The sequence below is a fragment of the Octodon degus genome, unplaced genomic scaffold (assembly GCF_000260255.1).
Source record: "Octodon degus isolate 3935 unplaced genomic scaffold, OctDeg1.0 scaffold00230, whole genome shotgun sequence".
NCBI lineage: Eukaryota > Metazoa > Chordata > Mammalia > Rodentia > Octodontidae > Octodon > Octodon degus.
The window spans coordinates 1,900,282-1,916,293 of NW_004524806.1; the positions used below are offsets into that span (position 1 = coordinate 1,900,282).

The 16,012-nt window shown below is 43.9% G+C and overlaps 1 protein-coding gene across 3 annotated transcripts in view; it reads right to left on the bottom strand.

Annotated features, from left to right (window-relative positions):
• The window catches only part of Limk2 (LIM domain kinase 2), a 75,222-nt gene that overhangs the window by 28,221 nt on the left and 30,989 nt on the right, over positions 1 to 16,012 (bottom strand). The window contains exon 1 of one of the 3 annotated variants that reach the window (XM_004645513.2): positions 8,194 to 8,627. The exons of 1 other annotated variant lie outside the window; for it this stretch is intronic. In XM_004645513.2, the coding sequence (XP_004645570.1) occupies positions 8,194 to 8,246 (53 nt within the window). In that variant the 5' untranslated portion in view covers positions 8,247 to 8,627. Of the gene's footprint in view, positions 1 to 2,280; positions 2,329 to 8,193; positions 8,628 to 16,012 lie in introns of those variants that run through there. One more of the 3 variants, XM_023705849.1, reaches the window with a different exon arrangement.

Genomic DNA, 16,012 nt, shown 5'->3' on the forward strand with positions numbered 1-16,012 from the left:
TCCACTAGTGTTGTACAAAATATAAATGTTAGATCCATGGGTCCCTTCTCCCCCAGCTCTTCTCTAGGAAGCTCTGCCTCTGTCAGGTCAGGTGTGTTCCCAGGCCCTGCCTGCAACCTCCTTCTCCCTTCTGAGCTTCCCAGCATGGAGATCTAAGAGCTCCTTAGCTTGCTGAGCCAATGCCATTTCCTTCCTTCTAGGTTTTTGTTGTTAGATTATTTTGAGATGAGGTCTTGCTATGTTGTCCAGGTTGGTTTTGAACTCCTGAGCCCTGGGGATCCTCCTACCTCAGTCTCTTAAATACTTGAGACTATAGGCACATGCCATAGTGCTCTGCTAGGCCCCCCAGTTTAACTGTCAAGATGCTGCCCACCTGTGTTAGCTACATCCTTGCTGTCACACCTAGTAGGGGGCTGCCTCTTTCTTTGAATCCTGACTTTGTCCCTGACTAGTATTCACCTTGGACAAGAGACTTCTCTGATAGGTTCTTCATCTATAAAAGGGGCTGCTATAAAAATTAATGAAATAGTTACATATGAAATATGTAAAAGCCTTATATAAAAGGCTTGTGACAGCAGGAACTCATTAAATGTCAACTGCAATTAAAAATGGTAACAATAATGTAATGGTAACCTACATTATTGACTACTTACTGCCACTACCGAGACAGCTTTGGACAACTTCTCTTAGTAGGTTTTTTTTTTTTTTTTTAATTGATACAAATGTACAACATCCTATTACAAAGAGCCAATATGAAGTCTAAATAAGTTAATACATGGGGAAACACAATGTGAGGCAAGTACATTATTATGAAAACTTGCTAGGCAATGCAATACTAAGATACACCAGGTGCCCTTCTCTCTTTCAGAAGAGAAGGTCTAAACAAAACAAGGCAAAGTGAGAGGCTGCAATGAGTGGTTCTACTTCTGCAATAAAGGAGGTGTTGAAGTAGCTGTGGAAAGCTCTTAAGACTGTGGAGTTTTAAGAAGTAGGACCCTAAATATCCCTTTCTGTTTCTGGAGGCTCAGTTTCCTTTGGGTGTTCAACAGACACTCTTGGCTATTTTTATTCAATAGTTTTTTTTTACTTGTCCTACAGAGGCTGAACCTCAGGGTTCTGAGTATAGCATAGAAAAATACAGATATAGAACGAAGAGTGTAGTGAGGACACAGGGGAAGACCTTGTCCTGAGCATGTGGCTCAGGTACACAGTAGATGAGTCTAAATTTGGATTTGGAGGAGAGACCTAGATTAAAGTTCTTGGGTACCACATGCTCTCAGACAGGCCCCTTTCCTTCTGTGGGTTCATTTCCCCACTTATGAAATGAAGGGACAGACAACCCCTGAGACCTCTCACATCTGTACATGTTTTGCCCTAGATCAGTGATGGTGAGTCTTTATTTATTTATTCGATGGAACTGGGGATTGAACTCAGGCCCTTGCGCTTGCCAGGGAAGCGCTTATTCCACTGAGCCATCTCCCCGGCCCCAGTGAGCCTTTTAGAGATTTCAGTGATAACATACAGCCCACTGTGGGACATGTACTATAGGTTTGCCATCACTGTCCTAGATGATTAAGGTTCCAGTCTCAGGCCTATCCTGTACCATCTAAATAATCTTGGGTCAGCCCCTCTGTTCTTTCTTTGTGAAATGAAAATAATGTTACCTACTCTCACAGTAGCAGTGGGGATTAAAGGTGGTTCTGGATGACCATGAGGTACCTATTGACGGGCAAGTACTAGAAGGAGGGACTCCCCTCTTGCTTCCCACCTTCTGAGCTAGAAGGAGTTCTAGTTACTAGAACTCCTGAGTTGAGTAACCATCTTTTTCTTGACCCGAATGTGAGCTCCCTGAAAACTTATTTACTTTTAGTAGATCAAGCATCTCAACCGAAGCCTGGCACAGTAGACCCACAGCAAATATTTCCAAACCGAAAATGGTGGGAGCAAGTATCCCAGGTATGAACAGCCACGGCTCATGCCACCAGGTCCTGTCTTTCCCCTTGTCTACAGTGTAGAAAAGCTGGTGCACACACTTTTGTACCCAACTGCAGGCCCAGACTTTGTTACACCCATGCCATGGTATGTGCCGCAGGGGATGGGAGCACCAGAACCCGCCCTCCTTTCCACTGCCAGTATCCTGCTTTCGTTCACTAGAAGTAGCCTTGGCCAAGCCCAGGAGAGAGAACAGGGAGAAAAAACAAGTGCAGGCATGCAGGAGACAGCCACACCACTTGCTGGGAAGAACACCTGGCTAAAAACTGACGTCACCAATACACATACCCGTGTCAGCCAGAATTGCCTTTGAGGGGTACAACCAGCTAGATGGCCAGAGTTGCTGCCACAGGTATCTTTGAAGAACAGGAAAGTGGACAGGTGATAAGAGGACTGGCCATGACTCTCTAAGCTCTGTTTAGCCACAGAACTCAACTGGGCTCTTAGGCTTACCAGAGACTTCAAAGCTTTGCTTTTAATAACATCTGCTGTTACCTGAGTGCCGACCTTACTCCAGCCACCTTACAGGATGCTTTCCTTACTTTAATCCTGACCATACTATATAAGATGTGAGGATTATCCCTGTTTTACACTGATAGAAGACCAAAAAGTCAAAGTCAAGTTACTTTTAAAATTGCATAATACACAAGGAATCTTGATTCTGAACCTATGTGTGCATGGCTAGGAAGCCATCTTCACTGTACAGTATCAGCTGAGTAATACAGAATGCCCCAACAGCTAGGCTTCTGGATTCTCCTCTGTGATAATGACTGGGTAGTACCCTGACAGCTTAAGTCTCTTTAAGTGTTAAGGTTTTTAATGCTTCTCCTTTAGTTTTAATAGTGACTATTAAATGGCAAAATTAATTTTCCTCCGTCATTTATTCCATGGTGTTCTCTTCCCTCGCAGTCATCTCTGTCCTTTTGAAAAAACAATCTAACATATACTCTGGAAATGTAAGGTGCTACTCTAAAATGTCCCGTTTCAGACTCCGTTAGCCAGTCGTGGTAGTACACACCTGTAATCCCAGAACTCAAGAGATTGAGGCAGGAGGGTTATCTTAAGTTTTGAGGCCAGGCTGGGCTACAGCGAGCTCAAGGACAGCCAAAACAATACAGTGAGACCTTGTCTCAAAAAGGCAAAGGCTATGGCCACTGCATTATTCTAGCTTTTAATTAATTAATTTTTAAAATTTTTTTGCAGAACTGGGGACTGAACTCAGACCCTTGCACTTGCCAGGGAAGCGCCTATTCTACTGAGTCTAGCTTTAATTTTTACAAGCTTCAAGTGAAAATCAAAATGTGCTCTACAAGGCCAATGATATCCAGCTGGGAGGTCATATAACCTAGGTTTAAGACATTGGTCATCAGTCTCCTCAGGAGCCAGGGAATACAGAGCTAAAATCCTCAAATCAGAGATAACCCAAAAGAAATACTACTTTGAAGGTACGTTTAAGAACAACCTCTTAACTTCTCTTCCAAAACACTAGAGGGCCTGGACAGATAGATATAAAGCAAAAAAGAACATAGTGGTTACTCCAGTGGGCCAACTCAGATACAAACTGAGACCTTATGAATCAGCAGAGAATACATGGATAATATAATCCTAGGTTGAGATTTTCACATATTTCTCTTTTACTATCTGTTACCCAAGGCCAGTATTGCATGGCTCTGCACTTGAGTTTCTCACTTGTGTAATATAAAAGTGATGCTAAACTTCCAGGGGGTTTTAAGAATTGATGTACAGGGGTCGGCAAGATAGCTCAGTGGACAAAAACACCTGCTCAGGCAAGCTTAGGCAAGTGCAGGGACCGCAGTTTGATATTGGCACAAGCCGCACCTGCCCTGCCCCCAAGGCAGGCTTGAGCTGGCCAGAGTCCTGGCCAAGTCGCCCATAATCCCAAGGTTGGGGAGGTTGAAAACAGGAGGATCACTATGAGTCCAAGCTGCATAGTGAGACCCCTTAACAACCAAATACATAAAAAAAAAAAAAATTAAAAAAAGAATTTATGTACAGATGCCTCCCATGATGCCTGGCTCTCAGCAGATGGCCAATAAGTGTTCATTTCTTTCCTTCCCAATTAGAAAACCAAGTGCAAATGTAGACAGACCCCTTTCCCTCTCATGTCCAGGCAAAAGTGAACTATTTCTTACCTAAAACCAAACAGGTTTCTGTAAGTATAGAAGGTCCTCTAGTCAGTTAGAACCCAATCAATCTAATCAATTCCCATTAGTGAGAATATAGTTACAATGTACATTGAACATATAAGAACCATGCCCCACCAGGCATGATGGCACACACACCTATAATCCTAGCATTTGGGAGACTGAGGCAGGAGGATTGATGCAAGTTCCAACCAGAGCTAGAAAGTGAAAAGGAGAGAAGCTCTGTTGGCAGAAGCCAAGTGAGATTAAGACATAGGCCCAACCTTCACACACATCCAAATTCTTTAGACCAAATGTTTGCAGGTAAATTCTCCATCTATAGAATAAGGAAACCAAGCTATTATTACGGAGCATTTACATGTAAACATGTAACAAGCTATCCCAAGTCCTAGGGAAAGGGCCTGACTGTGTGTATGCTCATCCTTAGCCCCCCTGTGAGAACAGCCAGTTGTGGAGAAGCTTCTTCCAGCCTTTTGACTCTGAGTCTAAGTGCGCTGAAAAGGATTAAGGGAAACTCTCTGCCTAAGCATGCTATGCAGTGCAGTTGTCCAGTCTTCCCCAGGGCACAGAATGGCAGGATATGAGTCTAGACTCCGATTCACCAGAGCCTAAGCTCATCCATCAGAGTTCCATATTATCCCTCTTTCCTGTGACCCTATAGATTGAAACAGTGTCAGTTAAGCCACACTTATCATGGAAAATGTTATCCTGATTTTTAAAAAAGTAAACAAATAATCAAAAAATCTGATAACCAAGAAAAAAGTGTTATCAGAGTATGCTGATGCAGTTCCAACCATAAACCAGGAAACCTGTAGTTCTGACTAATTTGTGTAGTTGTATGGCAGTTAAAGATAGGTCGTCAATTAAAAACAAAAAACAAAACAACAAAGAACCATAGGGCTTTCATTATTTGTGGGGAAAAAATGGAAAGGATCCTGTACATCTCTGAGGAGCATATACGCTGCAGAGCTGGGACCCACTCAACTGATCCAAGTCCTTCATTTATCAGATTAAGCTTAAAGAGTCCCAGAGCACTGAAGGCAGATATCAGAGGTTACTGTTAAACTACAGGATTAAGAATTTTTCCTTTTAGATGTGGGTTGCTTTAGAATACAGAGAACGCTTGCTTTCTTCAAGAGACAACGTGTAAGTCAAGCTTATTCAATTGAGGGGAAATGAAAATAAAGATGTATTATGTACACGTACCAACTCCTGCTGATGAAAATAATCATTATGTACCACAAACATGTACTAATAATTTTTAATTTAATAAAGATTATCAAATCAATGCTAAGCATTAAGGTTAATTTTATAAAAAGAAAAATCCTTTAAAAATGCCAGACAAAAGTCATTTCCTAACCAGGTATAGCGGTGCACCCCTATAATCCCAGTACTTGAGAGGCCGAGGCAAGATGATGACCATGAGTTTGAGGCCAGCCTAGGCTATATGGTGAGTTCACGGCCAGCCTGAACTGTATAACAAGTCCCTGTTTTAAAAAAGCAAAACAAAACAAGAAAGCCATTCCCTCGACTGAGAATGTGGCTCAATGTAGAGTGCTTGCCTAGCAAGAGTGATGCCCCTAATATGGGGCGTGGGGGGGTGTCACTCCCTCATTTACCTCATCTGTAAATTCCAGTTTGAGGTGTTTTCTTACTTGGGAGTGTACTTGTGATTATATCGCAACCCTTACGCCCGTGGCATGGGCAGGGAAGACATGTACTCTGCTGAGTGTGGCCTGCCAGGCAGGGGTATAAAGGGCACAGAAATTACATTCTTCATTCTCTGCTCCTTCTTCCTCCCTCACATGGTCACGCCTGATCATGTCCCCATGGAATCTGGTTGCGTCACCTTCTTTGCAACCACAGTTCCAGAACTCCTGTGGACTTTGTATTCCTCCAGAGGCCTAAGGGTCAAGGACTTAATTTGACAAAATCTGGCAATAGCCCTGTCTGGAAACCCTGAAAGCCTAGCCCATGTTCTGCCAAGGAAGAAAATGAGGCCTAGGGAAGGGACAGGCAGTTGTTCAGAGAGGAGCCTTTGAAGATGTCCTGTAATAAAGGAGGGGGCTGACAGTAGAAGCAGCTTTCTGACCAGGCAGTGATTTAGCTTCAAATCTGGGAAAGCAGATGGGCTGGGTGGTCCCTCCCCTAGAGCACAGAGCCCTGTGTGCGGCCTCTTTTCAGAAGTGGCTTCAGGAATGTGGCTTCTCAATTAGGGGAGGGAGAGGGTCTATAGTAAGTCAGTGAGTCAGTACCACTTTGACTCCAGCTGGGCAAACAGAACTTGGGGAATGGAGGTGAGGTTATCAGATACCCAGAGGGAAGAAATGACAAAAGACAGATAGACATTGATGGTTTTGGAGTCTTGGCCCAGGTTGAGAGTCTATTATCTGCTCTAGCTCCAGTTGCTGAGAAGACCTATCCCAACCCCCAAAGATTAAATGGGACATAATGTTGCTGGTAGCTAAATACCACCTCCACCCCCCAGATACATTTCCAGGGCTGAGTTAAAAGGAATTAATGAGGACCTGGAGTACTGGTTACTACAAAACTTGGTATCTTGATTCTACATGGTAGCCAGGTGTGGTGGCACACACCTACAATCCCAGCACTCCAGCGGCTGAGGCAGGATTCTACAAGGTAAGTCCACTTCCTAAACTCAAGATTAATTCCTATTGGCTCTTCAGAAATCTCTTCAACATGCTTGACAAACCATCTCTTTTTTTCTGTTCTTGGTTAGAAAAGGAAGTAAACCTGATACTACCCCAGGAGATGTGGATAGAGGGAGATGAAGTCCCTTAAAGGAGGAGAAAGAAACTCAGAAAAGGTGGGCTGGGGAGATAGTGAATGTCAGCTTTGTTGAAACTGGTTGCCTCATCTGTAAAATGGGGATACATAATCTCTCTTTTGAGAGATTAAAGGATAAAGTGCCTAGGAGGATGGCAGGTACAGTCAGCATCCAAGAGCTACCCCCAACCCCAATCCAGTTGCCTCCCATCTCTTTACCAGGGTCCAGTCATTCAGTGAGACTACACAGGAATCTACTTTTCTACCATGGCCCTGACCACCTGAATAGTGTCTGAAAAGTAAGATCTGGGGATCCAGCTGGGTTGGGGAAGTCAGGAGAAAAAAAATTAACTAGGACCACTGGTGAGGGGTAGGCAGCCCTTGGAAATAGGCTTCTCCCAAAGAATAAAAAGCCCCACCCTGGCCAGGAGTGGCTCCATTCAGAAGAGACCCAGAAGGCCAGAAACCCCCTGGGGAGTTTCTGCTGGCGGTGGGGTGGGGCAGCGAACAAAAGACAGGCAGGTTTGAGGAATAAAGTTTCCACACCTTCTTCTGAGAAACCCCACGGAGAGAGGGCCCCCACAGGTACTTAGGCTTGACAGGGGACTGACAAGGGTAGGAACTGGCCTCACAGCTCAGGATCACTCTCAGAAGCATTAGCCCTGGCCTTTCTCCATCAACTACTCTCAGCTGGGAGCTCACATGCACTTCAATCAGAGGCAAAGGTGCCTGCCATTAAGAGGAAGAATGTTTACAGGGTGCCCACTATGTACCAACCAGGCTACCCACACCCTGGCTGTGCCAGCTTCTAGTTTGGCAAAACCTGCCCATCCTGCTTGTTGGGACAAATTCCTGGGCAGGCAGCATGGCCCGCAGGTAAGACATGTGCGAGCTGGAAGAACAGCACCCTATTTGTACTCTTCCTCTGGAAGCAGCAACACAAGAGCAGGCCAGGTCAGAGGCACGTTTTAGACTCTCGTATGTGTGTCTGGGAAGGGAGGGGAGCCAGAGCTCCCAGGAGCTTCTTTCTGAGCTTATCCTTCACCTCACCATTTCCAGGACAGGGTGAGATGGTCTTCACCCGTCTGGTTCTGCTTAAGTACAACCTCTACTGGCTTCTGCCTGGCAGAACCAATGGTTAAGGGATAAGTGAAATTGGAGAAGTAGATTCAGGGAGGCCTCTGCCCTGCCCATAGGACCATTCCATGCCAGGAGAGGAGATGGGGAGGGGAATGGGAGACCAACTCACCGAAAGGGGTCTCTGGAGGTGAAGTAAGCCGGGATGGACAAGTAACTCCCCATCTTCTTCCCACACCAGATAAACAGGCTCAGCTGCAAACCCGTCTGGGAGTGCCTCAGGCCGGCAGTAGGCGGCCACCATGACAGGCCCGGTGCAGCACCTCTGGTTGGGGGCGGGCAGCCCAGCGCTCACCTCTCCCTCCGGAGCCGCAGGAGAAGAGTGAGGACTCCAGGCCACTGGCCCCCTGGCAGATTACTGCAGGGGCTCATGGCTGGGGCGGTTCCTTCTAGTTGTCCGAAGCTCCAGCAGCCCCTCAGGGAGACTCCGGGAGAACCACCTCTGTGTGCAGACTATAGGCACACAGACATTCTTGGGCAGGGGCTGTGTGTGGCTAGCTAAGAAAAGAAGCACTGCTGTCAAGTTAGCCTTCTCTTTCAGTCCCACCCCAAATGAGGGAGGGAGGGAGGAAGAGGAGGGGCTCCTGCAGAAACGAGGTGTGTGGTTGGAGCAGCTGTTAGGAAACAGACCTTGCAGCAAGGGGTGGAGCTGGGCTAGAGCGAGGCTGCAGGGAGGCTGCAGGCAGGCGCCGACACAGACAATGACTAGAGCTGGCTAAGCGTCCATCCCTGAGCTAAGGACAGGGTAGCACGGAAGAGTGGGCCAATGCATCTGACAATCGTTCTCAGCCCAGCAAGCTGGCTGAAGGACAGTAATTCTGCTGAGGTGAAGAAAAGCATAGGGCGCCAGCTTCAGGCAGAGCCACACCTCCAGAAGAGGGGGAACCTCTGGCGGGAGAGGCAACTCCAGAGAGCCATCCTCTGCTCTGTACAGACTCATTTACCCCCCCTTCCCTCTACCTGCTCTAGGGACTACCTCAAGAGCGGGCCAATTGGTGCTGCCACTTCCACCCTGGGGCAGGGCTGGAAACAAAGCCCAGAGTATTAACTAATACCTAATGTGTCTCCATGCGACAAACACTGCTGTTACTTCTCTGAGAAAAGAATTTTCCCCACTAATAACTAAGAAAATGAGGTGCACAGAGATCAGGCATCTCACTCAAGGCCAAAAAGCTAAACACCAGCTGAGCTGGGATTTCTTTTCTTTTTTTTAATTTTTATTTTAAAGAGAAACAACAAAAATTCAAAACAATAAGAGGGTAATAATGGTTAATACACTGTATATTGTATATTTAACTTTCTTACTCAGAGTACAAGATACAGGAATTTAACTGTGGAACCAATATTAGCACAAACCTTTCTCTTCAATGAACTAAGAGAAATAAGTAGTATAGCTGTCCTGTGTGTGTGTGTATTTTTTTTATTTTCTCTTTTCTACTTTCCCTCATCCCAGTATCTCTTTCCTTTTGAACAGTTTCTTCCCATTTTGCAATATTTATTGTATATTTTGGATCTTATTTACTCTTTCAGCTTTTCACACTAGGGAGGTAATAACAATGTTTGCACATGTGCATCTGGTTTACTTCACTTATGGGTATGGTCTTGAGTTACATCCATTTACCTCTAAGTCTCAAGTTTATCCTTCTTTATGAAGTAATACTCCATTATGTAAAAAGAAAACATCTTTTTTTTTCTTTATCCATTTCTTAGTTGGTGGACATTTGTGTTGTTTTCAAGATCTAGCTATTACAACTTGTGCTGCTATACACATGGGTGCACATGTATCACTGTGGTATGATGTTTTTAATTCTTCTGGGATGATACGCAGAAGGGGACTAGCTGGGTTGAATAGGACCTCTAATCCTAGTTTTCAAGGAATCTCCACACTGACTGTATTAGTCTACGCTCCTACCAACAGTGGAGAAGGGTTCCTTTGTCCCCACAAAAGTTGATTTCTTGATGATAACCATTCTTTCTGAGGGTGAGATGGAATCTCAGGACTTTTTTTGGTACTAGGAATCAAACTCTGGATCTTGCACTTGCCAGGTGGGTGCTTGTGCTGCTGAGCTATATATATCCCTGGCCCTTAATTTGCATCTCTTGAGTAACCGGTGATGTTAAACATTTTTTCATGTGTATATTTCTTACTCTGAGAAGTGTGTATTCATCTTAGATGCCCATTTTTGGATTGGGTCTTTAAATTTGCAAGGTCTGAGTTTTTTGAGTTCTTTATATGTTCTGGATAGTAATCCTTTATGTAAGGAAGAGCTGGCAAACATTTTTCTCACTGTGCGTTGTCTTTTACTGCTGCTGGTTCCTCTTGCTGTGCAACAGCTTTTTAATAAGATGAGATCCTAGTTGTTGATCCTTTGTGATAGTTCCTGGGAGTGGGGTTTTCAGTATCTTTAAAAATTTTACCTATTTCATCTTCCAGCAGATTTAATTTTTTTTAATATTTAGGTTTTCAATCCATTTTGAATTTAGTGCATGGTGGAAGGGTCTGATTTTAATCTCCAGCATATACAGAGCCAGTTTTTCTAGCACTATTTATTAAAGAGGATATCTTTATTTCAGTGAATGTGTTTGGCACCTGTGTCAAACAAACATCAGGTGGCTGAGTATGTCTGGTGTTGTTTCTGCATTTTTAATCTGTTTCATTGATCTTCAGGTCTTTTCTTTTGGCCAATACCACGCTGTTTTTATCATAGTAGCTTTATAATATAATTTCAAGTCAAGAATGGTGATGCCCCCTGCCTTGCCTTTGTTGACCAGAATTGCTTTTACAATTCTAGGTCTCTTCTGGTTCCAAATGAATTTTAAGATTATTTTCTTTTTTTTTTTTACATTTATTTATTGTGTGTGTGGGGGGGGGCAGCTCAGCCCACCAGGGGGCGCGGCTGGCTGGCATGTGGTGCTGGGGGATCGAACCGCGGTCCCTGTGCTTTGCCGAGCTTGTTCCAAGTAGGTGCTTTAGACCACTGAGCCATCTCTCCAGCCCCAAGATTATTTTTCTCTAATTCTGTGATATATGCTGAATTTTGATTGAAATTGCATTAAATCTGCATAACAATTTTGGAAGGCCATTTCTGCTATATTAGTTCTTCCTATGCAAAAGTAAAGAATATCCTTCTATTTTCTTTTTCTTTTTCTTTTTTTTTTTTGGTGGAACTGGGGATTGAACTCAGGTCCTTGTGCTCGACAGAGAAGCACTTATTCCACTGAGCCATCTCCCCAGCCCCGCCTTCTGTTTTCTGATACCTTCTTCAATCTCCTTTTTCATAGTACTGTAGTTTTCAATGTAGAGGTCTATTGTGAAAGGTGTTGTTGCCATAATTTCTGTCTCAGTGAGTTTGTTATTCACATACAGGAAGGCTATTGATTTTGATGTTGACTCTGTATATGCTCCTGAATTTGCTTAATAAATCTAGCAGTCTTTTAGTGCAGTTTTTGGGGTCTTCTATGTAGGGTATCATATCATCTGCAAATAAATTAACTTCTTCTTTTCCTATTGTTATTTTATTTCTTTCTCTTGTCTAATTGTTCTGGCTAAAGTTCTAGGACTATGTTGAATAAGAGTACAGACTGGACATCCTGGTCTTGTTTCTAATTTTAGAGTGAAAGATTTCAGTTTTTGTCATTTTAGTATGATGTTGGCTATTGGTTAGTCATAGATAGATTTTATCAGATTGAGCTAAAGACCATCTATTCCAATTTTCTATAGTTTTTTTTTTTTTTTTTTTTTTTTTTAACATGAATAGGTGCTGGCTTTGTTAAAAGCTTTTTCTGCATCTACTGAGATACGATTTTTGTCCTTGGCTTTGTTAATGTGGTGTATTATATTCATTGATTTGCATATGTTGAATGATCCCTGTATCCCTGAGATACATCCTACTTGGTTATGGTGTATAATCTTCTTGACGATTTGCTGCATTCTGTTTGCCAGTATCTTACTGGAGATTTCTGCATCGATGTTAATTAGGGAGATTGGCCTGTTGTTCTCTTAGGCCCTTCTCCAGTTTTGCTATTAGGGTAATGCTTGCTTCCAGGCATGAATCTGGGAGTATTACTTCCCTTTCAATTTCATTAAAGAGTTTGAGAAGTCATAGTGCTAGGTCTTCTCTAAATTTCTTGTAGAATTCTGAGCTGGGATTTTTTTCTTTTTTCTTTCTTTCTTTTTTTTTTCTTTTTGTCGGAACCGGGGATTGAACTCAGGCCCTTGCACTTGCCAGGTAAGCGCTTATTCTAGTGAGCTATTTCCCTGGCCCCAGGGATTTTTTTATTTCCTTAAAAGTTTTTATTTTTTTGCCAAGCTGGGGGTGGAATCCAGGTCTTCATGCACACCAAGCAAGTGCTTTACTACTAAGCTGCACCCCAACCCTAATGGTGAAATTTAAATATAGGAAACTATGACTCCAGAGCTGTAGCTTTCAGCTATTAGGCTTCATTCTACCCCTTCAAGGGGAAACACTTCTCTCAAAGCCTTCTGCCAGTAGACTGGAGCTCACATTACCAGCCTACTATAATTCATTAATTCTCAGGACACCATTCACTAGCCTCACTGAGAAGTGGTGAGTGATGGGCCAATTTGGAATAGGAGCTCACCTGCAGAGCCCCGGCTGTGAGGATGACCAACTAGGGTCTACCACTGAAAAGGACCGACTCATTCCCCCTGCTTTTAAGACTATGAAGGAAAAAGCAAGGGTGCTAGAGGAACCTGAGGAAACTTTTAATCTCACTGTTGGACTTGGGCAGTGACACAGGGTCTCACCCATCAGACGTACTTCCTTTTTCCCTAGAAAGAACCAAAAGTCATCCTGATTGTTGCTGTCATTATGAACTATGGCAAAAAAGTGTGATAAAGGTGGTGTCTACGTTACAAAAGTCTCTTTTCCCATTCCTCTGGGCACAGGGATGATGGGTGCAACATGAGACTGTAGCTTTCTGTTAATAAGCTCCCATTTAGTGAGCCCTTGGTATGATCCCTGTGGTAAGTGCTCTCAACCTATTATTTATCATATTTAAATTGCCAGTGTATAGGGTGGATGCTATACCCATTTAACAGATGTGGAAACTGAGGTTCCGCAACTAGTAAATGGTGAAGTTACATTTGAAACCCAGAAAGATTTGAAATCCTGATCCTTGAACCAGAGTAGAAATACTAGATTTTTCAGGTCATACAGACTATCATAGTCGACTATGCCATTAGAATGCCAAAGCAGCCATATATAAAACAAATGGATAGAGCTGTAATCCAATAAAATTTTTATTTCTGGACACTGAAATTTGAATTTCATATAACTGTCACATGTCATGAAATAAGTCTTTTGCCTTTTTCCTTTCACAACCATATAAGAACTTAAAAATCACGGGCAATATAAAAATAAGTGATAAGCCATAGTGTGCCCACTAGCTAGTGTTCTAGAGCCAGAGCTCAACACCATGTTCACTATCTTACTATCTCTTAGTAATGAAGAATGGGTTTGGTCATCTGTGCAGAACTCAGCCACACACATCTATCACCACATAAGACATCACACTTTCACCCTAGAGGCAGCCAGGAACAGTGATTACCAGATGGGTGCTCACCCCGTACCAAGCAGTGTAGAGGCTCACTTGCAGAACTACATATATGAATGAATTTTAACAAACACTATTTGGTAGTGCTACAATGTCCTCTTTACAAATGAAGAAACTGAGGTAACAGCGAGGTTAAGTTGCTTGCCTGAGGTTATCTAGCTATACAAATGAGAAGTGAAGCCAGGGTCTGAACCTAGACTAGACAGTATAGACGGCTCTACCATGCTGTACTGGAGCTCAGCCTGGGCCCAGAGCCAGACTGTCTGGGTTTGAATGCGACAATGCACTGCACGTAAGCCTTTGGCACCAAGTCTGGAACACATTAAGAGTTGATAAATGTTAGCTGTTAATATCATTAAGACTATTGTTACAACTACTATGGGCTAGGTATGTGGCTTGCAGCAAGTCCCTGCCTCTGTCTGGGCCTTCGTTAGATCTCTAAATAGCTTCCAACTTCAACATTTTTTAGCACCATGAGGTTGCAGGGCTCCCTATTTTCTTTGGGTTTGAAGCTGAGTTTAAACCTCTTAAAAGTCTTGAAGGGATTAGGATCCTAGATTGGAGGGCAGCAACACAAGACCCCCAGAGGTGGGAGGAGGCAACACACAGGATACTAAAAGTTCTGCCCAGCTGGAGAGCTAAGAGCTCTTTTTCTCTCAGCTGCAGAGCCAAAAAATCTATTATGTTCTCCTGTAATTCAATCAGGCAAGGAGGGGGCCCCAAATTAAGTCTGGAACTAGCAAATTATCTTCTAATTGTACCCTCTGATTTCCATCTGATGAACAGAGTACAGATGGAAGAAAACGCAAGCCACAAAGAGACTGGGGCCAGGGAGCCCATGAGCATAACTCCTCTTGACATTTCACACAGCTCTGCTGTTCTAGTGGCGGCGGGCGCAGTGAGTCGGTGTCTAGGAATGTGAGCAGGAGGCTGCAGGCCTTCTCTTCTCTCCCCACTCCTCTTACAAAATATCCAATGGGTGTGGAACTAGTGAGAAGACTTCTCAGTGCCGTGAAAACTGATTTCCCCTGAAAGAGGGGCAGCCATCTCCTCGTATCCTAAACTGAAGTGCAAGCCCCTCCCAGGTGGAATCGACGTGACTTCCATAAATCCAGACTTCAGGAGGAATTTCTGGAGGATTGATCATCACATGTGCTAAGCCAATGGCTGCCACACACATACCTAAGTGGGGTTGACTTCAAAGAACCTAAACCACTCAGACGTGGAAAATGAAAAGTCACAATGGAGGGCATATTTCCTTCTCCAGACCTTGGAAAATCATCCTGGAAGGAAAGCTGCTCTTCCAGGTTCCCAGAGCAGCAGGCAGAGAATTTAATAGTTATGGTTGCCAATGGCAACTGCAGAGATCCTTGGACTGGCAGAAAAAATGGCAGGAGAGGTGCTAATCTCCTGCACATTTCACAAGTTGGAAACCTGGCAAGGAACCGAGCAAACTGAGACATTGGGTTTCCAGGAGTCTGTGACTGTGACAAGCTGGAGAACAAAAGCCTTCAGAGCCGGCAGCCCATGTGAACACTGCAGCAAGAAGTTGTTAATGAATGAATCACCCCAACCTCTCCTAGGAAGAAGGCTCTGGTCAAATAATCCAAAAGCCAGGGAACTGTGTCTGTGTGAGGCCCTCTATTGGCCGGGAGGACTCTGAGCAAGGAAGAGAGATCCTGGGGACTCTGAAGCATCTAGATCCGTGATGGCAAACCTTTTAGAGACCGAGTGCTCAAACAGCAGCCCCAAACCCACTTATTTAATGCAAAGTGCCAACACTGCAATTAAGCATCAATACAGGTTTTAATTGAGAAAAAACACCATTATTCCAAGCTCTGCTGTTGGGGCAACTTGGCTCAGGTGCCGATAGAGAGGTTCTATGTGCCTGCTGCAGCACGCATGCCATAGATCCGCCACCACTGTTCTCACTCATACAAGGTGATCGTGGGTACCTCCTTCACTGACTCTATTTTTCGCCACTACTCCTCCCCTCCTTCCAAGTGACTTTCAACACTATAATAGCAGTCATCTTTATGGGCTCCAATAATTCCACTGCTAGCAATTTTACCTACAGACATATTTCTACAACTGTGCAGTCTACAGATATACCACACTGAACGCGCCCGATCTTGTCTACAACTGTGCAAACACACATTCCAACAGTACAGCACTGCTTAATGCTAAAGGTTAGGAACAATACATGTGTCCATCAGTGCAGAAGTGTACTAACTACAAAAATACAAACACAATAGAATACAGGCAGCTATTAAAAATACTGAGATATGGGCTGGTGAGATGGCTCAGTGGTCTAAAGCACCTACTTAGAACAAGCTTAGCAAAGCACAGGGACC